This window comes from Nelumbo nucifera, chromosome 1, assembly GCF_055504915.1.
Source record: "Nelumbo nucifera cultivar China Antique chromosome 1, China Antique-T2T, whole genome shotgun sequence".
Classification (NCBI taxonomy): domain Eukaryota; kingdom Viridiplantae; phylum Streptophyta; class Magnoliopsida; order Proteales; family Nelumbonaceae; genus Nelumbo; species Nelumbo nucifera.
The window spans coordinates 55819521-55846982 of NC_142649.1; the positions used below are offsets into that span (position 1 = coordinate 55819521).

Genomic DNA, 27462 nt, shown 5'->3' on the forward strand with positions numbered 1-27462 from the left:
CCCTGAGAACCGAAAGCCATATCTCATTTCTCCGAAGCTTATCTTGTGTCATTTATGCAGCTGAACCAAAGCTTATCTTCAGCTCAGCCACTTCAACCGGGTCCTTGTGCTTCAGCCTAGGGGCTTCAACCACAACATGCAATGAATCGTTTAACAAAACAAAGCCAATAGAGGTTTAATAATAGTCTAAAATCCTAAATTTTCCAATCAGTAATTACCCTAAGCCGGACAGCATCAACCAACTCTGTATGTTACAACAAAGGAATAGCTATATCAAAAAAAAAAACGAAAAGAAAAACAAAATTGGTATGTAACAAATGAAAGTCACCAAACTAGCATTGAAGAATTAAAGGCAACGTAGATGAAAGATAATAACCTTCCTAAACAAATCCTTGTTTCCAGATCACAAACACAAGCAAAATTTAGGAATTCATCAAAACCCAATCCATTTTGAAACTAGGTGTATGACTTCAATAGAGGATTCCCATTAAAACATAAAAAAGATAAAACCTAACAGAAGAAACCTTTGAAAATGTAAGAGGCCCTCAGCGCAATCTCCTGGCTTCCCTTTCAGACTCGAGCAAGGTGAGGATATCACCCTCCCTGACAGGTCCCTTCACGTTCCTCATGATAAGCCTGTTCTGATCATCCAGAAATTTGACCCTGACCTGAGTCACCTGTCCCCTTGACCCAGTTCGTCCCATTACCTTCACCACGACTGCAAGCTTCACCTGAGAATCCATCCTGCAAGGAAGTCACAAAAGTGAAGCACAGTTACTTGAAAAGCAGCCGGATAAGACAAGTTCGAACCTACAATTGAATAGCTTAGCAAGGAACCATCAGCCCAACTCACAAAAACAGCAGCATGCACATCAGGGGAATGAACAGAAATCACAAGGTCAGGTAGTCTCAAATATAAAATGCTGGATCATTAACCACTAATCTCTGTTACTAGGGGTACTGGAAGATAACAAGGGTAACAGAAAAATTATTATGTTATATATATTCCAGGGTACCTATGGTCAGTGTGGTAAACAACCTTTGTTTACCAGAAATAATTTAAGTTATAATAGTTCTACCACAGCAGCCTGAATTGAAATTAACCAATAACCACCAATCTCTGTTACTAGGTGTACTGGAAGATAACCACAAGGGTAGAAGGAAAATTATTGTGTTAATTCATATATTCCAGGATGCCTAGGATCAGTGTGGTAAACAACCTTTGAGAACACCTGCTGATGAATAATGTCAGGTCACAGATGATTCTGAAATAAGTTGACAAATCAACCAAAGTCAACCCAATTGAACAAATAACAACATAGCAACCACAAAATTAACAACAAACTAAGACAATAAGCTTCGCTGAACTCAGTCTGGTAAAAGATTAGCAATTTGCAGTGCAATTATCAAAAAATCAGGGATTACCCATGTGCAGTGGCAAGGCGGTATTAATCAGAAAGGGCAGCCAGGAGACAACCATGAACCATACAAAGATAAGCAATCCCATAGTATGAAGAACTTCATTCCAAAGGATGAATCAATTCACAAATGGCACGTTCCAAGTATAAATCAAATAAGGATTCCTGGGGCATTGAAACAGGACTTGAAATACTACTCGTTTCTCAATCTCTCATCAACTTCCTTGCAACCACAAACACCAAATAGAATTTTCTAGTCTTACTGCTATTTAGTATTGACAAACAGTCCATTCATCAAACCAAAAAATACTCATTAAAAAATCCCACCCCTTCTATGATGGAACACACAAAGCATCCAATAAAATGTTGGAATATGAATAACTAGATAACTTATGGGGTGCATTTTGCCAGAGTCATTGTCTAAAAGAACCACGTGCTAAACCTCTTATAAAAAAGTTGCTAAACACTATCAGACAAGCATCACGCCTGGTTGCCAACAAGCAAGTTTCAGCATGGTGTCCATATATAGAATGGCTAGAACATATAGTCTTAATATGTCTTGTGACACAGATAGGTAGTGCTGCATGCGAATGGAGAAAATTCAGAATCTTACAAGAATACTAGAGTCTACATATGAAAAAAAGGATTCATACATACTAAAAATTTTAATACTATTGACATTATTCTGTTGTTTTGAATTCTGAAATCATGTACCAATAGATGAAAGATCTAGAAGTTTACTTTTGTTAAGTAACACTCTATAGGAAAACGACATTTAGATTGATTGTTCACTTGAGAGAGAAAAAAAAAAAAAAGAAGGGGAGCCGTGTTGAGAAGAGACCTGAAGAGTCAGAGGGTCCAACACAGACAGTTAAAATAGATTGGCCAAATCTTCATATATATCAACAAAGACAATGACACCCATAATGTAATTGGTAAAAACTTGTCAATCATGCTTGGTACCAAACAAAAAAAATATATCATCAATATCCTGTGGCTTTATTACCCTTCAGATAAATAATAAACTAAGCAGGATGCATTTCTCATTATGATATGATGAAGATTAAAGTATATTTTCAATCTCAAGTACCCAAAAGTATTCATAAATGGTTTGTTTGCACTCCAGTACCTAGAGATATTAGATGCAAACCATTATCACTATTTACTGGTAAAAAGCTATCAAGATTCGAAAACATTGTCTGAGATCCATTGACAATAACCCCTACCAGGACCCCTTTCTGTTGGAGAACTAACAGATAAAAGCAGCCTAGGTGATTCACATGCTACTCATCATCTTTGCAACTGCAACCCCTTGGACCTTATGAGAAGATACATGAAAGATAGCATATTAAAAACCACACGAATCAGATCCCCTTGCCAAGTCAAAACATATGATTCAGAAAAGAACACCAGATCCACCATTGTCTATCTAATCCACACACAACACAACATCGTATTCTGTGTCGAGCACCATTCTCAGATGCAACACAAAGCTTCCAAGCGATAAAAAAATTGAACTAGTAGATCTAATCATGCTTCGAAGTATAGCACTAGTGAGAAAGCAGGAAAGAAAGGAAAGAACTAACTTCGCACCTGTGCTCGGATTGGAGAACGCAAAGTTCAAAGAGAAGAAGTTGAAGGCCGCTCGCTCAAAGCTAACGCGCAACGAACGAAGAATAAGAAGAAAACCCTAGCAATTGATCGGTTAAGAGGGTTTTGAACCTTGTTCGGTCTCGCATGAAATGACGATCGCGTCCACCAATTTTGTTTACACGTCCATCCTGAAAGGGCATGATGGCCATTTTAGTATTAGGGTTGCTTGTTTGATTATAAAAAGGAATTCAGAGTGTTCGGTAGGGACATGGATCAATCCGAACCCGAACCGCTCATACCCACCCCGTCCCAAACAATATGCATATACTCCCCTAAAGACCGAAAGACTATTTTACAAACAAGAACATTGCAGCTAATGTGGAGATAGTGCTCAAGTAAAGAGTCTAATCGAAAAAACAAAAGTACCTCCCACTCTTAAGGCCTCGTTTGCTGTTCGGAAGACATTTATTCGGGTAAGTGCATCAATCAATGTTCTTTTATTTTTTGGGAAATAAGAAAATGATCATTTAAGTCGTAAAAAACCCATGATTAAAAAGGGCAATTTTGTCCCATCCAAATGTTAGCAACTTTTTCCCAATGCCCCATTCATTTACTGTTATATTGGGGTGAAAGTTGGTCAAAGGAAAAGTTGACCAAATTTCCCATGTTCTTTTACAAATACATGTGGGGCCCATATAAAACACAGATTCCCCCGTATAAGTATTTTGGCCATTTACTTGGGAAAACCTTACCCACCTCAGAGGTGGATAAGTTACTTTATCATTGTGGGGTGATTTTGTTAGTCGAAAATACCCCTATTAACAATTAAGCAAACCAAAAAAGAAAATTAATTTTGAAAAGAACTCACATATGATGAACTATGCAGATCTCCAATTACCACTTTTGGATCTGCTAACCCGGCAACCTTTATAATCCACCATCCCTTGTACCATATCTCCTCCACCTCCCAGCAGTGGAGATTCACTTGCTGAAGCATCACACACCTCCATTCTTCCGAGGCCTCCTCCTCCTCTCTCTCTCTCTCTCCCTTCTACGCAATCAACAAAGAGAATTGAGGAGAGACAAAAGGGTAATGTTGGTAATAGTGTAAAAAATTAACCTCTTACCCAATAAAGTTGGTGAGACAAAAGAACATGAGTAAGTTGAAGTGTCGCATTTACCTAGGTAAATTTCAACATAAAGAACATGGGTAAATAAACTTACTTGGGTAAGTGAATTTACCCAAGTAAGCAAGATAGCAGTAAACGAACGAGGCCCAAGTGGGAAAGTTATTTACCCATAATACCTAGGGAAAATAAATTTTCTACAGACACCACATAAAACTAAAAAAATGAATATGTGTACTTCATTCAATGGGAACCAAAATCTCATTGACCACCTTTCCCCCCTCTCAAAATCTAAAAAAAAAAAAAAAAGATAATAGGCCCTAAGAGAAAAGGGAAGAGATGAGGGTGGAATGGGATGACCTGAAGAATGAAGATTTAGAAAAAAAAGAAAAAAAAAATAAAAATGTAAAGACACTATGTTTTGGAGAGAGCAAAGTGTAGTGTCAACACCCTATTCACCCCAAACACCCGATCAGACCCTTCTGTAAAACACATAAAAACCCAAAAAACCTAAAATTCACCTTGAGAGCTCTCAGATCCACCGCTAAACCTGTCCGATACCAATCCGATGGCCCCAATCGACCCCTACTTACACCTCAACCACTAGATCTGACATAACCATCAGACCCAGGATCTCTCAAAACACCTACCCGTAAAATTTCAACTCAAGATTCTTCTGTTTACCCCCTTATCAAATGAAGATTCCATTTCGACCACCCTCATTAGCCTAAACACTCAGAGCTCAGATTACCTTGATCTTGACACACGCGAACCGATCAGACTACACCTTTAGACTATGGACACACCAAAGCACCTGCTCATGAAGTTTCAGCCCTAGATTCCCTCATTTGTCCCTCTATCAAACCAAGATTCCACTCCGAAACATCCTATTGACCCAAATTCCAACGATCTTGACTCTCTAAGACAAACCAGACCTTATAATCAAATCCCACATACCTCCAAATACCCACTTGTAAAATTTTACCCCAAAACACCTTTGGTTACCTCTCCATCGCACCAAGATTCTATTTTAAGACTCCAGATTGACCAGAAAAGACCCTACCCTGTAAAATTTCACTCGAAACTACTTTGGTTTACCCCTTCATCGAGCAAAGATTCCATTCCGAAGCTCCAGATTAGCGGAACCAAACATTTTTCAGATCTGCCTGATCCGGGCCCATTTGGCCCGATCTAACACCACTAACCAACCCAGAATCCCCGAAAACCCCACCTTATCAAATTTTAACCAAAACTACCTACATTTACCCATTCATATGAAAAGATTCCATTTCGATCAATCCCGCTGGTCTACACTAGCAAACCCCTCTGTGTTCAGACCATCTCAACCCTCCATGTTTTAACCAAAATTTCATCCCTCCATCCAGAACCCCAGTTTGACCACTCTTTGACACGGTTTGACCAGGCTTTCCCAAAATTACAAAAATGCCATTTGGAGTCCCTATAATTACGAAAATGCCATTATTCCTATAAATAGACTTAACTTCCTAATTAAAGAGGAGACACTATTCACTCTCTTCCTCCCATCGACGATTCCTCTTCTCTCCCCTGTTCGAACGAAACCAGCAAGCGGCGATCTCCTCCCAAATCTCCTGCCATTCTCTCTCTCCCTCTCTCTATCTCTTCCTTCTTCTTTCTTCCCTCTTCTTCTTCTCCTTCATGCCATTTTTCTCTTTCCTTCTGTTCCGTCGCAGCGGCGATAGATCTGACCCGTCCTCCATCACTCTTTCCATCTCTCTCTCTCTCTCTCTCTCCTTCCCTTCCTTCTTCTTCTTACACTTTTCGAAATCCCTCTTCCTTTCCTCTTCTTCTTCCCACCGTATTCTGTTTCGCTTGTTTTCCAACGGCAGAGATCCCCTGTATCTCCCGTCAAATCTGATAAACCATAGTTTCAGTCCATCGTTCTCTTTCTCTCCCCTCACTTCATCGCCTTTACTATCATTCTGGATCGTTGGTTCAATCCTTTGCAGCATCCAAAATCTCAGGCTAAACTTCAGCCTAGGACATCACTATTGAAGGACGAACAATCCAAAACCGTAGCAGGTTGGCTCCCCTCTATTCATCGATCATTGCCAGGCCGAAATCCCAATCTGACTCGGGAGTTGCAGCGTTGGATTCCTCTCGCTGGTTCTCATTCGCCTGGCGGAACAGATCTGGCCGTAGCAGTCATCGTTTGTACTCCATCGGTGGCTAGGGGACTAAAATCCCATTCAATCTGTATTCCAGATAAGTATTATCAGAGCAGGATCTCCCTAGTCATCATCGGAGTTCCTGTCACCGGCCGAAATCTCGAATCGAACCGAAGCTCGTCTGATTGCGAAGACCGTCTGAATACACTGTGCCGAGATCATTATCAGGCAATATTCCTCTCAGGTAACGCTCTCCGTACGATGTTGAATAATTGGCTTGGTCCGTAGTTACCTGACATCTAGGGCTGAGTAGGGCTGTTCACGGGTCAGGTTGGGTCGGTTTATTGGCGTTTTTTCAACCGATTCAACATGGTCGGTTTACCTAGAAATAAAATCGAAACCGATCCAGTATTAAATAAAATCGACTTGGTTGGTTTGAATCGGGTTGGGTCGGTTTTGTGAATGATTCTCTCGGTGTGAACACCAACGATAAAGGATTCAAGTCTAAGAAAGCAAAGCCTAGATGCCTAAAAATTAAAAATGATTTGATGGATTAAAACTGATATTTTATATATCAGAAATTTTATATTTAATATCTGAAATATATTATATATAATTATATAATATCTGAAATATATTATATATAATATATATCTAAGTCGGTTTGGGTCAGTTCGGTTTCGGTTTTCACACATGAAAACCGAAATCGAATCGAACCATCGGTTTATGTTTTTTTTTTAACCCGAAACTGATCGGTGCTGAAAAAAAATCGGCCAACTCGGATTGAACCGGACCAAGTTGGTCGATTTGATCGGTTTGGATCTTATTATGAACAGCCTTAGGGCTGAGAGTAGGGGGAATGGGTTGTTCCAGCTCTAGTACCTCTAGGTATCATCCCGGATTTGCAATGTTTTTCTTTATTTCCTTCCTTCATAATATTTGCGTTTTCCTTATTTTTTATCGTATACTTAGGATTAGAAGGTGTGTTCTCCCGTTTTTTCTCTTCCTGTAATTAGCTCACTTTGTTCTTGATTCTCCATGGATATTTTGAATATTTATTATGAAGAATGCATGTTATTAATTTAGACACTTAGGGCCTGATGATTTTGTTTTTTCATTTGAAAACGCTTTCTACTTCTGTTATGGTACATTTTTATAGTATGCTTTGTTGATGTTAGTTTTAGTAAATAATTAATTGTACGTGTTTGGTATCACCATGTGGGTTCCTTTTTCATCAAAATCTTACCCAATGCCTTGGTCTATTGGAGTCGCTACCGAACCAAAATGATTTTGATGTCATTCTAGGAGGTCTCATCACCTCCATTTCCTTAATTGATGGGTGGCGATTCCATTTCCAGCCCAAATGGTAAGTGAGCCCATTTTTCAATGCTCACATATCGGCGACTCCGCTGGGGACTTTTAGGACCATAGGTGGGGCCCACATGGGGTCCATTTGGCTTGATTGCCTTTTCTTGTATACATGTGTGGTTATGTGCTATCTCTTTTTATTTTAGTAATAACTGTTCATTTTTCTGATATTAAATATTTGTTTACAGCTTTATGTCTATTATTGCTTATATGTTCATTCACACTCTCCCCACACCATTTTGCATTAGTTTTAGTATCCCATGTCGTATTAAGATGGGTCCTAGGTGGTAGGTCATTGGGGCCTTGATCCCAATAGTCGCACGGAATGCCCAAACCGGTCATTAACCAAAGAAGCCCATTTGTCCAATGGGTAGAGGTTTGAAGACCGGCAATCTTGTTGGAGCCTTGAGTCTAGGCGTCAACCCTCCCCTCATGCATCATGCTCCATGTGTCAACCTAGTCATTTAGGATGTTAGTCACCTAGTTTGTTTGCTTGCATACCCCTTGTGGGGTCCACATCAAAAAAATAACAAAATAAAAATATAAACAGAAAACAAAAAATAGATAAAATGTCAAGAGTCCAATAAAAATAAAGTAGGAATAGAATAATAGGATAAAATGTATGCAGATAAAAAACTGAAAAAATAAATAATAAAATCAAAAGTTAAAAAAATTATAAAAGAAAAAATTCAAAAAGAGTAGAAAGGTTAGATACAAGTACACCTATAAGAAAATAAAAAAAATAAAAAAGAGAAAAGAAAAAGAAAAAAAATTAAACATAATTATGTAAAAGAATCAAAATATCCAAAAAATATAATAATAAATAAAAGTCAAATAAAAAGTAAAAAACAATATAAAACCATAAATAAAAAAAATAACAGAGAGAAAAAATAATAAAAAACAACCATAAAGGGCAAGATTAAAGAAAAAGAAGAAAATAAAGAAAAGTAGAAAAAGAAAAAAAAGAGAAGAGAGGAGAAAAAAAAAGGGTAAAGCAAAAAAAAAAAGTAAAAGAAAAATTGATTGAAATAAAAAAGGGGTAGTAAGGTTTAGTTAAGCCCAAGTACACATAAAAGTAAATAAAAAAAAACAAACAAACAAACAAATTAAAAAAAAATCCAAAATCTTCAAAAAAATGAAATAGAAAAAAAAGAAAAAAGAGGTAAAATAAAAAGAAAATTATTAAAATAAACAAGATTCCCATCAAAAATTCAAATAAAAAAAGAGAAAAAAATATAACAGTAAACCAAATAAAAAAATTGAAAGAGAGAAAAATTAAAGGGCAAGGTTTTTTTTTTAGGAGGAAAAAGAAAAAAAAGTAGAAAAAGAGATAATATAAAAAAATAAAAAAAGGAGTAAAATAACAAACTTCTTGAAATCCAAAATAATCTATTAAAAAAATAAATAATTAAAAAGGCAACAATTTTGAACATATGAATATATGAAAAATCAAGATAATAATGAAATAACGAGTTCAAAAATTCAGAAAAAAATAGAAATACAATCAAAATAAAAGAGGGGTAAAAGAGAAAAAAAGAGAAGAAAAAGTAAAGAGAAAAATTAAATAAAAAAATCTTCGTAAAAGAATTCAATTAAAAAATTTAAAAACATAAAAAGATAATAATAAATCCAAAAAATAAAAAATAGAAAAATTAAAGGTGAAGTCTTAAAAAAGTGAAAAAGAAACAGAAAAAGTAAAGAAAAAAAAACATAGAAAAATAAATTTCTGAATAATACAAAATTAAAGTGATGTGTCAAAAAAAAGAAATAAAATATTAAAATATATGGAAAAACAAAAAAAATTAAATAAAAAATTAAAAAATTAGTAAAAATAGAAATAAAAAGAAGGAATAAGGAACAAAAATAAAAAAAAAAAGAAAAAAGAAAAAAATGTAAAAATGAAGGAAGAAAAAGAAATAAGAAAATAATGAATAAGAAAAAAAACAAAAAAAAGCAAGACCATTTAAATAAGAGAAATCCTGAATATTTCTTTAGGACAATTAAGAAAGTTAATTATAGCACAAATATATAAAAAATAATAAAAAATAAAAAAAAACAAGAATTAAAGATCTAAAGAGAATAAAAAAAATAAAAAACAAAAACAAAAATTTTCAAAAACAAAAACAAAAAAATTTTAAAAAGTAAAAACCAGAAATTAAAAAAAAATACAAAAAAAATCACCTTGGATCAATCAAGGAGCCACAAAAAATGATAATAGATAAATAGATGGTAAAATGTGGGATTGTGCAAAGCAATAACATGAAATTAAAAATAAAAGAAAGAACAAAATAAAAAAAATAATAGAATCAAAATTCAAAAAAATAAATAAAATAAAAATAGGATAAAAGTTCAAAATAATAAAATAATGATAACATATTAAAAGTCGAAAAAAGCCAAAACACAAAATACCAAAAAAAAACGAAAAATCCAAAATAAAAAAAATGCAAAAAAGGAAAAAATCTAAAATCCAAAAAAGAAAAAAAGAGGATGAGGATGATCCAAGTTTCTTTGAATTTGTTTTAATTAACCAAAGTTTTGGGAAATGTAATAAATGTATTACCAAACAAAAAAAAAAACAAAAAATGATAAAAAAACGAGACCATCACAAAAAAAGAAGAAGAAAAAAAAGGAAAAGAAGAAGATATATACAAAGGTGAAATAAGAAAATAAAACCAAGAAAAAAGGGGGAAAATAGGAAAGTAAAAAAAGGAGAGAAAAAAGGCAAAAAAGAGAAGAAAAAATTAATTAATTAAAAAAAGAGAGTGAAAAGAAAGATGCCCAAATTAGGACATAGAAGAGTAAGCAAAATATGAGATAATGGTGCACTATGATCTAATTGATGTCTTATTTTAGAAGAAGTTATTCTCGAAGATCCAAAATTTCAAAAAGCAGTGCGGTTCAACCCAAAATCTTTACCATGTCTGAAGTTCCTCCTAAGACTGATTGCATCCCTCAAGTGGTAGTCCCACTAAAAACAGAGACAACAGTGCCGATTCATGTCTGTTAAAGTGACTACCTCCATCTCCAAGAAACATTGAATGAGATGTCTATCAAGTTGACAAATTGGAAGCCGAGAAATCTTAAATTGCTCAATCTACTCCCGCAATGGAAACACGACCATCTCTCCCTCTCACATCCTATGCCTTTGCATCGTCTTCAGCCTAGAACCATGGTCGCATGCCAAAAGCAACATATTGGTCATCTCCCTTTGTTTATACTACACAAACCAAGCAGACTCATCAGTCAAGGACATTTCCCACCCACAACTTTGAGAATTCAACCATGCTTCCACCCATTGCTGCATTTTAAGGGAAAAGAATTTGAATATTATTGCCAACCAGTCACCATTCCAAGATCCCCTCAAGATTGAAATAGAGCAGATGAAAGATGAGCTAAAGAGGCTAAGGCTATGTTTGGTTTGAAGGAAAAGGTAGGGAAAGGCAAGGAAACCTTTACAGATTGCCTTTCCTTCCTTTCCCTACATTTTCCTTCAAACCAAACACTGCCTAAAGGAAGTTCAGAATTTGGGTGTTACAGATTTTAGAGAGTTACGCTTATACCCTGATGCAGAATTGCCTGTTAAGTTTAAAATGCCAGATCTTGAAAAGTATGATGGGAAGGGATGCCCACAAACCCATTTTTACAGATTGCCTTTCCCTTTCTTTCCCTACCTTTTCCTTCAAACCAAACACTGCCTAAAGGAAGTTCAGAATTTGGGTGTTACAGATTTTAGAGAGTTACGCTTATACCCTGATGCAGAATTGCCTGTTAAGTTTAAAATGCCAGATCTTGAAAAGTATGACGGGAAGGGATGCCCACAAACCCATCTGAAGATCTTTTGCGATGATATGTTTCAATACGACTCAAACGAGAAGTTACTCATTCAGATGTTAGAAGAGCCTTACAGGGAGTGCTAGAACTTGGTTTGCAAAATTGGCAAACGAAAAGAAGAGGACTTGGAAAGGTGTTTCAGAAGCATTCTTGGACCAGTTTTCTTACAACATGGAGTTAGCACCTGATCGAGCATAACTTAAGTTTATGTCTCAGAAGTCCGGAGAAAGTTTCTTGGATTATGCATATTGATGGTGTGAAATGGCAGCTAAATTACGACACCAGATGCTAAAGGAAGAGATGGTATGGTTATTTATCAAGACATTGGAGGATCCATATCATACATTGTTGATTGCATAACCTTTGAAGGATTTTAGTGATGTCGTGAAGGGAGCAGTCAGAATTGAAGAGGCTCTTAGGCAGGGTCAAATCAACCCGGTGATGATCCCCAAAAATTTGCCATCAGTTGGGAAGTCCTCCCCAAAATATAATGAAGGGAATAAAGTGCAAGCTATTTCTGCTTTTGAGTCTTAGGTACCTCAAGCCCATTATCCCAAGAGTTTAAAAGCTGCAACTTATTTCGGTTCTTTTTAGACCAGTTGGATCGCACTTGAGCAGACATATTATCCCTTACCTGCACAAGCACAAACATATTATCTGCCTCCTATAACCCCTATCACTCATCAATCTCCTCAAAAAGAAAGAAGAAAACTTTCTTCTTTGCCATGTGCTCATTCTCAACTACTCCTTGCTTTAGTGCAAGGTGGATTTTTGCGGTTGCTTACATGGAGGCCTCTACGAGAGCCCAAACCTAGAAATTATGACGAGAATGCTCATTGTGATTGTCATCAAGGACCTGGTTACACCACCAATCATTGTTGGCGGTTGAAGTTTGCAATTCAAGATTTGATTGATGGCAACATTCTCACTTACCAGGACCTCGTGCAAATACAACATTTTACAGAAGTTCCCCAGAACCTATTGCTCGATTTAGGGCAAAAATTTGACACTTCTGTCAATTTCTTGGGTGAAGGAAAGGCTTTTTCAGATCCTAGCATTCTTATCACTCCCGTTAGAACCCCCTTCGAATGGCCCATTCTTTTAGAGTCAAGTCATCAGCTAGTGGGACCTCTTGGCTTCGACCAAAGCATGCTATAAATTCTCTACCAACTCTCAGAGGAAGTAGTCATTATAAGGAGAAAATTTTGATGTCGATGCAACATCAATTGAACAAAGTCGCTAATTCTAATTTTGAGCCATCATCAGTAAGAGCCTACCTAAGGAAGACATTTCATTGATCGATTCAGATGTTTTGCCAAGAGCTGAGAATAATTTGTCTATTTGCTTTGCTATTTCAAATGCCGCCTTTGATACTGGGGCACTTTTGTCAATTTGGATGTAACTTTCGGAGTAGGGAGACAATGCTCTCTACCCTACTTCCACATTTATCGAGAGTATCTTTTCGTAGGGCAGCCCATGTCATGGGTCCGACCTCTTCCTTCAATAAATTACCAATTTTCCCCAATCCTTTTCTATCATTTTCTTTTTCCTGAATCACTTATTAATGATGGAACAATAAACCCCATTGGGTCCTGTTACCTTTAGGAAAAGATGAAAATTCCCCTTTCTAAGAAAGTTGCACAATTGAAGCTTGAAAAAAATCGGGAATTTACAATGAATCTCGAAGGAATAAAAGTACTGATCCTACCCCTACCCACCTCATTGAACATTCCAAATAGCCCTAAGCTTACTTCCCAATCTTTTTCCATGAGCGCCCAAATATCTTAAACTGGGTCAGTTTTGACAATTTAAATTTGTATCTTTTACCAATTTCTCCAAAGCCAGCACAAAGTAAGGATATCATCATGACCTAGTGCTTCACCAATTGATAAAAGAAAGGACTAGAAGCCACCTTTGGCCATTTTTTTATTCTCATATGACCATATTCTTTCTTAAAATCCGTTAGTCAGCTCGATTAAGCCAATACATAAATGCCTTTTCCTTGGGGAACTTGTTAAATTTTCATTGTGCCTTTTGCAGAGCCAAGAGAGAGAGAGAGAGAGAAAAGAAATAAAAAAGGAAAAAAAAAAGATAAGAAAGAGGAATGAGCAACGAAGAAGAAATCGGAGCAACTTAGAGTGGAGGAATGATCAAGGAAGTTTGAAAAATTGGAAAGCTTTGAGGAAATGAAAGGCAAAGAAATTCAAAGTAGAGAATCTAGGGCAAATGAAAAGTGAGAAGGAAAGGGGCATATGTTTCAATCATTTTAGAATCGGTTGGCTTGAGTAACTTTCCTACATAGGGAAAATTGTCAAAAACATTATGGGACAAAATTGCCCCATCTAATAATGAAAATTTATGTAATTCATTTCTTACATGCATGTATGAACTCATTTATACCTAGTGTTATTTAACCTTTAGGGCCTACATGCTATATATGGTATTGGTATACATATAACTAATAATTTGCAACATAGAATTTGGGTTACCTATTTGTAATATTTATGTGTTTTTCCAGTTATATCCACAGTTGTGTTAATTAATCATTCCACTACAATTTAATACCCAAAAGAGAATAGGTAATGGGTCTCTTAAAATTGCATTTGAAACTCTTTTTTTATTTAAACCTTAGGCTGAGTTTGGAAGGAGTATAAATATAAATATGTAGAGTGCAAAAGTTTGTATTTTGTATGTATTTGCACTGTACATATTTGCATTTGTACTCTTTCCAAACTCAGCCTTAGTTCTAAAATACCTAACAACATTGAAGCTTAAAATATACCCAACAAGGTCAAAGAGAGGGAGAGAAAGACTACAACCATTGCGTATGCAATTGTAAGAATATTTGAAAAGCATTCTTTTGCACCCAAAAAAATTGTAAGAATATTTGAACCTAAGCCTAGATTCAATGGGCTCCAAAAGTTAGAAACATAATCCAACATCCAATAAGAATAAAATCCAATGTGGATTAAAATTTATTATATATGTATAAGTTATAAGCAAGGTTTTTAAAACCGGATTGGACAAGGAATCATTTTGGGGTCCGGTTCCTAGGTTGAACAGTCCGACCATCTGGTTAGAACAAACAACCCGTTTTGACAAAAAAAATAAAAAGAATTAAAAAAACGTCCAAAAACCATTGTCCAGGTTGATGGTTCAACCGCCTAAGTCAGTGGTTCATTGACCAAATCAATGGATTTTGGCCAAAAGCGGTTTTGGGGTGTGATGAAGGGCGATTTGGCCGGACCTCGTAGCCCGGGGACACGTGTACATGACCTGGCCCAGTGTACAGCTCAGCCTGACAACATGACCACAACTCGATGGGAGAAACACGCCGAGTTCAACGCAGGCCACTTGGCGAGTTAAGCAACTCGCTGGGGACCGATGCCTAGCCAATTTTGACTTCCACCAAGTATGGAAGGTCCCGAGCTCCCCCTAAGGGGCCCGGAGCTCTCCCTTCTCGAAAGGAGAGCACCCTGGCTCGTGATTAAGTGTCCTGACCGCACCTCGGGGCAGCATCATCCTCCCTCCCCCTAGTGCAGGCACCTTGGCACCTCGGTACAGGGACGAACTTGCCCCAGACAGTCTGGTGCACGATGGCTCGGTAAGCTGTGGGGAGCCATGTTTGACATCCGTACCCACCGAACCCAGTGGCTTGGCTCTGATCTCTTGCCAAGCAGTGTTCCGCCTGGCAGGCGGCGTTTTGTTTGCCTCCTCTGGAGGGCATGACACGTCTGTCAGGCCCGTACCTGGCAATGGAAGTTTGTGGCGGCAACCTACGCCTGCCACACCTGCCCTGGCAGTAATGGCAAGGGTGAGGGCGGTTATGCCAGGTATGACTTGAGTCCAACATAAAAGAAGCCGAACCCACACAGAGAAAAGGTATTGAAGCTTAAGCACTTGGAGCACTCTTACTCTCTACTCTCTTTGAGATTTCCTTCAGTTCTAACTTAGCCATTGGAGTGTTCCCACCGGGATATCTCCTCGGGAACCCTTCACTTCCTCCTTCCTCTCAGGTGTCGTTCGTTCCAGTTGGAAGCCAAGTCACAGCTAGCTAGGAGTGCCCAAATCGTCCAACATCATTTGGCGTCGTCTGTGGGAAACGCTTCAAAAAGCCTCCCTCTAACCTCTACGAAACTTCTCTTTCTTACTCACCAACGTTCATGGCTTCTTCTAGCAACTTTGAACGCAGGAATGCCCCAGAGGAGCAGCTCCAAATGCCCACCGTTTGCATCGGACAGTTCACTGTCCCCCTCTCGGCAGACGGGGTCCCTAGCATAAACATGCCCGCAACGGTGGCACCCGTAACTGTCTCGCTGCCCCCTGTAGTCAGGATGACCTTCACCGAACCCACCATTCTCCCTCCGGTGGCTGGCCAAGGCCGACTCGAAGACCTGATGCAGTGCATGCGGGCCATGCAGGCCATCCGCAACTACCACCAGCCGTCCCTGCCTCCCCCTGGACCCATCGAGCTCAACAAATCAGAAGCGAGTAGCACCAACGCCGAGCCGACCAAGAAGCAGCGAAGACATCGCCGGGCTCGCCGAACCACCACCGTCCACTTCTCTCGGTCCCCTCTCCTCTGTCCCCGGAGCTCCTTGCGGTCCCCATGTCCAAAGACTTCAAGCTCCCACCGTTGGACAAATATGGTGGGTTGTTCGACCCCAACGACCACATCGACGCATTGCAGTCCCAGATGCATCTGGCCAGGGCAAGTGAATCTTGCATGTGTGTGGCCTTCTCTGCTACATTCAAAGGGGTGGCCCGGACTTGGTACCGAAACCTCTCATCGGGCTCAATAAGGAGCTGGGCGCAGTTCGTGAAGGTCTTCACCTCCCACTTCGTCACTAGCAAGAGATGCCCGAGGACCCAAGAAAGCCTCCTCAGCATAGTCCAGAGAGATGGGGAATCCATCCGGAACTATATCAAGCAGTTTAATGATGCTTGCCTGCAAATACCTGACCTAGACCCTATAGTTCGGCTCACTGTGGCCAAGCGGGGCATCACCCACAAGGAGTTTAGATGGCATGTGGTTGTCAACCAACCCAAGACCGTGACCGAGTTCCTCGAACTGGCAGCTCGATTCATAGGGACAGAGGAAGAGATCAACCAGAAGGGCGAGCACGCCCCCGAAAAAAGGAGGGAACCGGAACCCCCGACTCCTAACGACTACAAGAAGAAGAAGGATCAAGCCCGGGGGGCGAGCCCGATTCAACCTTTCCAACCTCCAGTAGCAGAAAGGGTGTTTACACCTCTCAACACAAAGCGGGCAGAGATCCTCATGGTGATCAAGGATGCCCCGTATGTAAAGTGGCCACCTCGGCTCAAGGTCGATCCTAATGTTAGGAACAAGAACTTGTACTGTAGTTTCCATAGAGATCACGGTCACAACACCGGAAATTGTAATAACCTCTGCAATGAGATAGAAGAGCTCATTCATCGCGGATATTTGAGAAATTTTGTACAACATGGCAATAATAATAATAATAAAGCCGTTCGGCACGGGGGGCGGAATAAAGAAACCCATGAGTCCAGCAGACAGGCGGAACAACTGCAGAGACGACCTCCAGACGAGAGACCAGTCCGAGGATCCATCCACATAATCGTGGGGGGATCAATTGTCGCGGGTTGCACCTCGGCAGCAGTTCGATCATCAGCTCGCAAAACTGCCAAAGAGGAGTTAAACCCTCTGAAGCGGCCAAGGGTGGAGGAGCCGATCTTCTTCACTAAAGATGACGCGCGAGGAGTCCACTACCCCCACGATGACGTGCTCGTCATCAAGATCAAGGTCAACGACTTTGAAGTCAAGCGTGTCTTGGTAGATTCGGGCAGTTCAGCAGACATCCTTTTCAAGGAAGCCTTCGATCAGCTTCAGATCCCAGAGGGTGACCTGAAGCCCGCAAGCACTCCACTAGTGGGATTCGGCGGCGAGGAGGTCAGGCCGTTAGGGAAAGTCACAATGCCGATGGAGGTCGGTACTTGGCCCAGTATGGTAAGGCTCAATCACGAGTTCCTGGTGGTTGCAACCCCCTCTCCATACAATGCGATAGTGGGCCGACCCATCACCCACGTCCTGCGAGCAGTAGTCTCCACTTACCACCTAGCGATGAAGTTCCCTACAGGCTTCGGAGTCGGAGTGGCGCGGGGCGATCAGCTCGAATCCCGCAAATGCTACGTAGCCGCCCTCAAAGGAAAGGCCAAGGTAGCTGACGACCTCGAGTTGGGACGACCCGCAGAGTAGTTCGCAAAGCTGGCCACACCTTCTGAAGAGACCATCCCCGTCCCGACCTCGACAGACAATCCGGCGTGGGCACTTCAGATCAACGCTTCTGTCGAGGAGCCCCTACGGTCTCAGCTGGTAAGCTTCTTACTCAAAAAATTAAATGTTTTCGCGCGGTCGGCGGCAGAAATGCCCGACATAGACCCCAACAGTATCACTCACAGACTTAACACTGATCCTTCAGTTAGGCCCGTTAGACAAAAGAAGCGCAACCCAGCCCCAGAGCGATGGAGGGCAGTCGACGGGGAGGTGGGGAAACTCCTTGCAGCCGATTTTATCAGGGAAGTCCATTACCCGAGCTGGGTAGCCAACCTCGTTCTGGTCAAAAAGGGAAACGGTAAGTGGCGCATGTGCGTCGACTACACCGACCTGAACCGGATTTGCCCAAAAGACTGCTTCCCACTTCCCAGGATCGACCGCCTAGTCGACGCGACCTCGAGGCACGAGTTACTGAGCGTCTTAGACGCCTATTTGGGCTATAACCAAATAAAAAAGGACCCGACTGACGAGAAAAAGACTGCCTTCATAACCGAGTTTTGCCTGTACTGCTACAAGGTCATGCCCTTCGGGCTGGAGAACGCTGGGGCTACTTTTCAGAGACTTGTAAATAGGCTGTTTGAGCCACTTGTTGGCACCAAAGTAGAGTGCTATGTCGACGACATGGTCGTCAAAACCCAGTTTTCAAATGAATTAATACCAGATTTACACTCAGTCTTTGAAATCTTGCGAAGATTTAATATGAAGTTAAACTCGAATAAGTGCGTGTTCGGTGTGACCTCGGGTAAATTCCTGGGGTTCATCGTCAACCGGCAAGGCATTGAGGCCAATCCGGACAAAATCAAGGCCATCCTAGAAATGAGACCACCCCGAAAGTTAAAGGTGGTCCAGAAGCTGAATGGCCGGTTGGCCGCCCTAAGTCGCTTTTTGTCCAAGTCCGCAGACCACTGTCTGCCTTTCTTTAAATCCATAAAAAGCAAAGGCTTTGAATGGGCTGAAGAGTGTCAGCTCGCGTTCGACGAGCTCGAAAGGCACCTCGCCAGCATCCTAGTCTTGACTCGGCCCGAAGTGGGTGACGTTTTAGAGCTATACCTCTCGGCAAGTGACGAGGTGGTCAGCTCAGTACTAATAAGAGAAGTAGATCGGGTCCAACGACCCATCTACTATGTTAGTAAAGTGTTGTAAGGAGCAGTGATGAGGTACCCGGAGATAGAAAAGTTAGCCTATGCACGGGTTATAGCAGCCCGAAAGCTCTGCCCAAACTTCCAAGCTCGCATCATCGTTGTCCTCACCAATAAACCTTTGAGGCAAGTTTTGCTCAAGCCCGAGGTCTTAGGAAGGTTGACAAAGTGGTCCATGGAGCTCAACGAGTACGAGCTCCAGAACAAACTGCGAACCGCTATCAAGGCCCAATCCTTGGTAGATTTCGTCGTAGAATGCACCTTCAGCGTCGAAGTCCTTAGGCCAGTAGAACACGAGGCCCCCAGTACGAGAGGGCTCAGAGTTCCTGGACCGGTTGAACACGAGCACCGTGAAGTAGCAACCAGTGCGGCATCTCTCCTACTTAGGCTAAGCCTGAACTGGGATGATGAACCCTGGATCATTCACGTAGATGGCTCATCAAATCGACAGGGCAGTGGGGCAGGGGTCGTTCTGTACGGACCAAGCGGTGTGAAGTTGGAGTATGCACTACGCTTTGAGTTTGTGGCATCCAACAACGAAGCAGAATACGAGGCGTTGCTAGCCGGGCTGGACCTTGCAAAGGAAGTGAAAGCCAAGCACATCGTCGTCTGTAGTGACTCGTAGCTCGTGGGAAATCAAGTCCTGGGTGAATGCGCAACTCGCGAACCAACTATGGTAGCATACTTAGCCAAAGTGAGAGAGACTCTGTTCAACTTCCGCTCACACTTCATCCGATAAATCCCGAGATCAGAAAACGCTGAGGCCGATGCCCTGTCATGGCTAGCCAGCACGAGAGACAACACCATGAGGACTGTGAATTTAGAGAACTTACCTCGGCCTACTATTCTTAGGGGGGCAGAGGTGGTCGCTCCCGTCGTTCAAGCAGAGCCGAGCAGGAATGATCCCCTCACGAGCTTTTTGCTGCACGGGGCCCTCCCCGCAGACCGTAACGCGGTCAGGAGGGTAGAGTGCCAGGCAGCCAAATACATCATGATAGATGGACGGCTGTATCGAAGGTCCTACATGCTCCCCTACCTGCACTGCTTGCGACCCTTGGAATCCGAGCTCGTCCTCCACGACACTCATGAAGGCCCGTGCGGTGGACATTTGGGGGGCAGGGCCCTCGCTCAGAAAGCACTACAACAGGGGTACTACTGGCCAACCATGAAAGCAGATGCGATCGAGCTTGTCAAAAAATGCGACAAGGGCCAGAAGCACTCTAACATAGACCACCGCCCTGTCGCCGACCTAAAATACCTCACAAGTCCTTGGCCATTGGCACAATGGGGGATTGACCTACTCGGGCCATTCCCGCCTACAACAGGGCAAAGAAGGTTTTTAGTGTTGGGAGTGCACTATTTCACAAAGTGGGTTGAAGCCGAACCTCTCACGACAATCACAGGTCGGAACGTGCAGAACAGCTTGAGCAATAGCTCCATTGTTGTCACACAACAATGGGATGGGTGATGTGCTGGACGGAACTACGCCCAACTCGTGAACGAATTTCTTCATCCACACGGCTTCTTTGGCAACCTCACTTGCGGCAATGTACTCGGCCTCGGTCATGGAGTCTGCAGTGGACCCCTGTCTGCTGCTTTTCCAGCAAACAGCACACGATCCTATCGTGAAAATATATCAAGATGTAGACTTTCTATCATCTGGGTCTGACTGGAAATCGGCATCTGTATACCCTTGGATCTGTAGTGAGTTACCGTCGAATACTAGACAAAACTCTTTTGTCCTTCGAAGGTACTTAAGTATGTTTTTCACAGCAGTCCAATGCTCCTGCCCTGGGTTGGCCTGAAATCTGCTTACTACACTCACTGCCTGAGCTATGTCAGGACGGGTGCATAGCTTGGCATACATGATGCTCCCTACGACTGAGGCATAGGGAACGTCTTTCATGCCATCAATCTCCTCAGAAGTCTTGGGAGACATGTTCTTGGAGAGAGTGACTCCGTGCCTGAAAGGAACATTTCCTTTCCTGGAGTTTTCCATGCTGTATCTCTTGACTATTTTGTCAATGTAAGCAGATTTGGATAATCCTATTATCCGCTTCGATCTATCTCTATAGAGTCGAAGACCCAGTATATAGGAGGCTTCTCCAAGATCTTTCATGGAGAATTGCTGTGATAGCCATACTTTCACCGTAGTTAACATTCCTACATCATTCCCAATGAGTAGAATGTCATCTACATACAGAACCAAGAATGTTACCTTATCCCCACTGTTCTTCCTATAGACACAAGGTTCATCCGGATTCAGCTCGAAGTCAAACGATTTGATAACAAAGTCAAAACGGATGTTCCAACTTCTAGAAGCTTGCTTAAGTCCCTAAATGGATCTGTTAAGTTTACATACCATGTTTTCCTGACCTGCAGCAATGAAACCTTGCGGGTGTTGCATATAGATATCTTCAGTAAGATCTCCATTCATGAATGCAGTTTTGACATCCATTTGCCAAATCTCATAATCATGGTATGCTGTTACAGCTAGCAGGATCCTAATGGATTTAAGCATGACCACAGGCGAAAAGGTTTCCTCATAATCGATGCCCACTTTCTGAGTGTACCCTTTCGCCACTAGACGAGCTTTGAAGGTCTCAATCTTACCATTGGGGCCCTTCTTCCTCTTGTAAATCCATTTGCAACCGAATGCTTTTACCCCGGAGGGCGGATCTACTAGAGTCTAGACTCCATTGGTCTCCATTGAGTCCATCTCTGCTCCCATGGCCTCCACCCACTTCTGGGAATCTATGTCCAACATAGCTTTCGCGTAAGTCACGGGATCCTCCTCACTCGTCAAGGTTTCCACCAGGTAACTATCTTGGTCATAACCATAACGGACTGGTGGTCTGGATACCCGAGTGGATCTTCTAGGTTGGTCACTACCTGGAACTTGTGGGACATCTCCCACTGCTCCTGAGCTCTCCTCATCAAGAACAATTTCTTGACGATGGGTGTCCAGGATGTAATCAGTTTCCAAGAATTGCGCATTTCGATTGCAGAACACTTTCTGCTCACTTGGGTCATAGAATAGGTAACCTACAGAGCCTTTTGGGTAGCCTACAAATAGGCAATGGTTGGTCTTGGATTCCAACTTGTCTGCACTCGTTCTTTTAACATGTGCTGGACAACCCCAAATCTTCAAGGGTCTGACACTTGGTTTCTTTCCAGTCCAAAGTTCATATGGAGTATTTGGAACCGATTTGGTTGGAACCCGATTCAGCACATAGATCGCAGTCTCTAATGCGTAACCCCAAAAGGATGTGGGTAACTCTGAGTGTATGAGAAGCGACCGCACCATATCCAATAAGGTCTTATTCCTCCTCTCTGAAACACCGTTAAGTTGTGGTGTAGCAGGAGGAGCTAACTGTGATACTATCCCATTGTCCTTTAAGTAGTCCCTGAATTCGTCAGAGAGATATTCACCACCTCGATCTGATCGAAGGGCTTTAATTTCTCTCCCTAACTATTTCTTGACCTCTTGTCTAAACTCTTTGAACTTTTCAAAGGATTCAGACTTGTGTCTCATTAGGTACACGTAACCATATCGTGAAAAATCATCTGTGAAGGTGATGAAATACACGTGTTGATTCCGTGTCCTAACACTCAGGGGACCACATACATCAATATGTATTAGGTCAAGTGTGCCTGTACATCTTTCAGGCTTACCGTTAAATGACCGCTTCGTCATCTTTCCTTGTAGGCAAGGCTCACGGGTGGGAAGATCTTCTACAGTTAGAAAATCCAAAGGTCCATCCTTTACCAACCTTGTGATTCGGTCAACACCGATGTGGCCAAGTCGGTAATGCCACAGACACGTGGGATTAACTGTATCACGGGCTCTCTTCTTGGGGATTTCAGCCGACGTAGTTTCGGTTATGTTAGTTTTCTTGAAAAGGATGTAGAACATAGAGACCGTTCTCTAGTTCCCCGTATGCGATGAATCCGTTATTTCTTTTAATAGTAATCGTATTACTAAAGAAGATAGAATAACCATCTGCACACAGTTTGAGACAGAAATCAAATTTCTCCTTAAATTTTGCACATAAAGACAATCTTTCAGTACAATTGTTCATTCTCTAAAAAGTAACTCCACGGTTCCTATGGCCGCGGCTGCAACAGTTGTATTAGTCCCCAAGTAGAGTGTGACTTCTCCTTCACTCAGCCTTCTGCTTACTTTGAACCCCTGTAGTGAGTTACACGCATGAATTGAAGCCCTGGAGTCAATACACCAGGACGCGGAAGCTACCAATAAATTGGTTTCTATAACACAAGTTTCGAAGTTACCTTTCTTGGATTCCAGGTAGGCAGGACAATTCCTTTTCCAGTGGCCGGTCTTCTTGCAGAAGTGACATGCATCCGATGCTTTGTCTTTCTTCTGCTTGTTGCCCTTAGTGGCTTTCTTCTGAGGCTTCTTTTCCTTCCTCTTTCTCTTGCCTGTCTTGCCAGTTTCAACAAACATAGCTACGGGCTCATCATTTCTAATCAGTTCTTCAGCTGATTGCAACATATTGCTGAGCTCTTGCAAGCTGACATTCAGCTTGTTAATGTTATAGTTCATGATGAACGGATTGAAGGAAGGAGGCAAAGTATTAAGGATAGCATCTATCTGGGTCGCAAGGTCCAGCCCAGATACAAGAGCCTCCAGTTCGTTGATATATCCCATCATCCGAAAACAATGATCGTGAACTTATTGGCCCTTGGTCATTTGTGCGGTCATGAACTGTTTCAAGACCTTTTGTCGAGTAGAACGATTTTGCTCTTCATACATCGTCCTGAGACTGTCCAATATGTCCTTGGCAAGTTCGATTTGATCGAACTGCCTCTGTATTGGGTTGTCCAAGGAGGCAATGATGTAACACCGGGCAAGGGAGTTTTTCTCCTCCCATTCTTGATAATCTCTCCTTCGGGGCACGAGTCGACGCGACCTTGGGGCACGTGTTGCTGAGCTTCTTGCACGCCTATTCGGGCTATAACCAAATAAAAATGGACCCGACTGACGAGGAAAACACCGCCTTCATAACCGAGTTTGGCTTGTTCTGCTACAAGGTCATGCCCTTCGGGCTGGAGAACGCTGGGGCTATTTTTCAAAGACTTGTAAATAGGCTGTTTGAGCCACTTGTTGGCACCAAAGTAGAGTGCTATGTCGACGACATGGTCGTCAAAACCCAATTTTCAAATGAATTAATACCAGATTTACACTCAGTCTTTGAAATCTTGCGAAGATTTAATATGAAGTTAAACCCGAATAAGTGCGTCTTCGGTGTCACCTCGGGTAAATTCCTAGGGTTCATCGTCAACCGGCAAGGCATTGAGGCTAATCCGGACAAAATCAAGGCCATCCTAGAAATGAGACCACCCCGAAAGTTAAAGGTGGTCCATAAGCTGAATGGCCGGTTGGCCGCCCTGTCGCTTTTTGTCCAAGTCCGCAGACCGCTGTCTGCCTTTCTTTAAATCCATAAAAAGCAAAGGCTTTGAATGGACTGAAGAGTGCCAGCTCGCATTCGACGAGCTCAAAAGGCACCTCGCCAGCATCCCTATCTTGACCCGGCCCGAAGTGGGTGACGTTTTAGAGCTATACCTCTCGGCAAGTGACGAGGTGGTCAGCTCGGTACTAATAAGAGAAGTAGATCGGGTCCAACGACCCATCTACTATGTTAGTAAAGTGTTGTAGGGAGTAGAGACGAGGTACCCGGAGATAGAAAAGTTAGCCTGTGCACTGGTTATAGCAGCCCGAAAGCTCCGCCTATACCTCCAAGCTCACACCATCGTTGTCCTCACCAATAAACCTTTGAGGCAAGTTTTGCTCAAGCCCGAGGTCTTAGGAAGGTTGACAAAGTGGGCCACCGAGCTCAACGAGTACGAGCTCCGGAACAAACCGCGAACCGCTATCAAGGCCCAATCCTTGGTAGATTTCGTCGTAGAATGCACCTTCAGTGCCGAAGTCCCTAGGCCGGTTCAACACGAGGCCCCAACGCCGATGCCCTGTCACGGCTAGCCAGCACGAGAGACAACACCACGAGGACTGTGTATATAGAGAACTTACCTCGGCCTAGTATTCTCAGAGGAGCAGAGGAGGTCGCTCCCGTCGTTCAAGCAGAGCCGAGCTGGAATGATCCACTCACGAGCTTTCTACTGCACGGGGCCCTCCCCGCAGGCCGTAATGCGGCCAGGAGGGTACAGTGCCAGGCAGCCAAATACATCATGATAGATGGACGGCTGTATCGAAGGTCCTACACGCTCCCCTACCTGCACTGCTTGCGACCCTCGGAATCCGAGCTCGTCCTCCACGACACTCATGAAGGCCCGTGCGGTGGACATTTGGGGGGCAGGGCCCTCGCTCAGAAAGAACTACGATAGGGGTACTACTGGCCAACCATGAAAGCAGATGCGACCGAACTTGTCAAAAAATGCGACAAGGGCCAGAAGCACGCTAACATCCACCACCGCCCTGCCGCCGACCTAAAATACCTCACCAACGCTCTAGGTTAACTGAAGACCTCAGCGCTATACATGACTCTACCGCCTCGCCAGCATAGGCTTAGCACGCCAAAGACCAAAGGCGTCTCGAGAACAGACCTTCTGACTCCTAGCCTACCTCGGTATACGCAGCTAGAGGTAAACGCCAACCTATATAGCCAAGCAGGCAGGTCGGGCACGCGCCTTACTATGCCTACCTCGGCACATGTCGCTAAAACCTGATGATCACCCCTACTAAGTGCAGGAAGACAGTTCGGGGTGACAACGGTAAAGGGTCGCTCATCTCAAGGACTGAATTTACTAACTCAACAGCTCAGATAAAGCAAACACTCCGGCAGAAGTGAGTCACACAATGGAGAATACAAAGAAACAAGAAATGTGATTTCATTACACCTGATTTCATTACAAATGTGATTTCGTTACAGAATCTGGGTCATAAACATGTTTCATTACAAAATCCCAAGTACAGAGAAACAAGAAAAGGGGAATACAAGGAGCACACAACTATTTAGAAGGCTTATCAGCCTTATGCGGGGCCTCTTCGAGGTTCTCCTCGGGGGTGTCAACCAGGTCGGTAGTATCGGCCTCCTCATCGCCGCCCTCATCGTCGGAATCTGGGCCATCTGTGGCCTGACGGGCCATGTCGTCGGTAATATTATAGGTGACGAAGGCACTTTTGTCAAGGTTTGGGTATGCGCGCCTAATCCACCACCTGCCGAGCTTGAACCCCTACGGTAGGCTTTCGACATTACGTTTTCAAATCTAGACGACTTTACATAGTCGATAACGGCCAGGGCCTTCGCCTCCCCGAGAGCTTCGTCGAAGATCTCGGTCTTCTCCTTAATGTCGGCTTTGAGCTACTCCACCTCGTGCTCCAAGGCCCCCTTGGCTTCCTTGAGCCCCTGCACCTCAAGCTGCGAAGCCCTCTGACACGCCTTGAGACTCTCCACCTCGAGCTTCAAGGCTTCTTGACCCGCTCTGAGCCCATTCACCTCGGCCTTCAGCCTATCCCTCTCGCGGGCCAACTTCTCGTACTTCAACAACAGAGCTTCGATAAAGCTCTTCTGGGCAGTAGCGTCACTTTCCAACTAGTGAATCTTGCCCCAAGCTACCCTCAGCTCAGTGTGAGCCACGCGAGATGACTCCTCAGCAGCCAGAGCACGGCTCAAGTGTTTGTCGAACTTAAAGGTCAGCGCGTGCACAGAGGTGTTCACCTGGCAGAAGGGGGTTGGTCAGTACTAAAGAAAGAAGGAGGAAAGAAGTTAGAGAGAGAGAAGTGGCTATTAGGGAGTGAACTCACCACCATGGCATGGGTTGCAACGCGGGCCCCGAGCTGACCAGGAGATAGTTCAGCCCAATCTACAACCTCCGCAGTGATAACAGCCCCCTTACTTCTTTCAAGGCTGATATCGGGATTCATAATGCTCCCTGCCTCCTCCTTAGTTCCCGATCTGGATGACGCCGTATCCGCGGCACGATGGGTCGATCCCTCGGAAACCTCGGCAGCAGCCCCGGCGGGATTTGGGACTTCAGCGGCCGCCCCGACTGGCTCAGCGATCGACTCTGCCGCCGTTTTAGGCCCCCGAGGTGGTAAGTCCCCCTCCAAGTCTATCATGGGAGGGGCATTAGGGAGCTCGGGCCCTGAGGAGGGGACTTGCGGGAGATCGGGTTCAGGGGTAGGGGTCCTTGAGGGTTCCACGTGCGCCTTCTTGGTAGCCCACTTCTTCCTCTTCTTCATCTGACGGAGGAGCCTCGGACTAGTAATCCTCTCTTCCTCCATAGGACCTGCAACAGAGCTCAGCGCCAATAAAATTCGAAGACACTAGGCGGATTGAAAAAAACGCTAAGGTGGAAATCGACCTACCCAGGCTCAAACCGGCCTGAATGAGCTTTTCTTCAGCAATGTAGTCCCTGTGATCGAACCCGGCCTGAGCCCATGAATGAAAGGTCTGCCACGTCTTCCGGTTAAGAGCAATGCTGGGAGCTTGAGTGGCCACCCTCTAGTTGGTAAGGAATGGCCACTCTGTGCGGCTC

General features: G+C 42.9%; 2 protein-coding genes across 7 annotated transcripts; one reads left to right on the forward strand and one right to left on the reverse strand.

Moving 5' to 3' along the window:
• Positions 1–309: 309 nt before the first annotated feature.
• On the reverse strand, positions 310–3190 carry LOC104586007 (small ribosomal subunit protein eS28). 6 transcript variants are annotated; one of them, XM_088896837.1, is made up of 4 exons: positions 3012–3157; positions 1426–1641; positions 1221–1265; positions 310–744 (listed from the first exon to the last, which is right to left on the reverse strand). In XM_088896837.1, exon 4 carries the CDS (start codon positions 741–743, stop codon positions 546–548), a length of 198 nt encoding a protein of 65 aa, XP_088752963.1. In that variant the 5' UTR covers position 744; positions 1221–1265; positions 1426–1641; positions 3012–3157; the 3' UTR covers positions 310–545. The 6 variants fall into 6 exon arrangements, with proteins under 6 accessions (XP_088752963.1, XP_088752964.1, XP_088752965.1 ...); XM_088896838.1 differs by lacking the exon at positions 1426–1641 and having other exon boundaries at positions 3012–3190; XM_088896839.1 differs by lacking the exons at positions 1221–1265; positions 1426–1641 and adding an exon at positions 2645–2736 and having other exon boundaries at positions 3012–3190.
• Positions 3191–3349: 159 nt separating this feature from the next.
• On the forward strand, positions 3350–22550 carry LOC148803290 (uncharacterized). The gene is made up of 2 exons (XM_088896834.1): positions 3350–6529; positions 13525–22550. Exon 2 carries the CDS (start codon positions 16094–16096, stop codon positions 17723–17725), a length of 1632 nt encoding a protein of 543 aa, XP_088752960.1. The 5' UTR covers positions 3350–6529; positions 13525–16093; the 3' UTR covers positions 17726–22550.
• Positions 22551–27462: the final 4912 nt, after the last annotated feature.

What these genes read in the sequence shown, in the direction of transcription:
- LOC104586007 (XM_088896838.1), bottom strand. Translation starts at nt 743, where the DNA reads ATGGATTCTCAGGTGAAGCTTGCAGTCGTGGTGAAGGTAATGGGACGA.
- LOC148803290 (XM_088896834.1), top strand. Translation starts at nt 16,094, where the DNA reads ATGTCCAAAGACTTCAAGCTCCCACCGTTGGACAAATATGGTGGGTTG.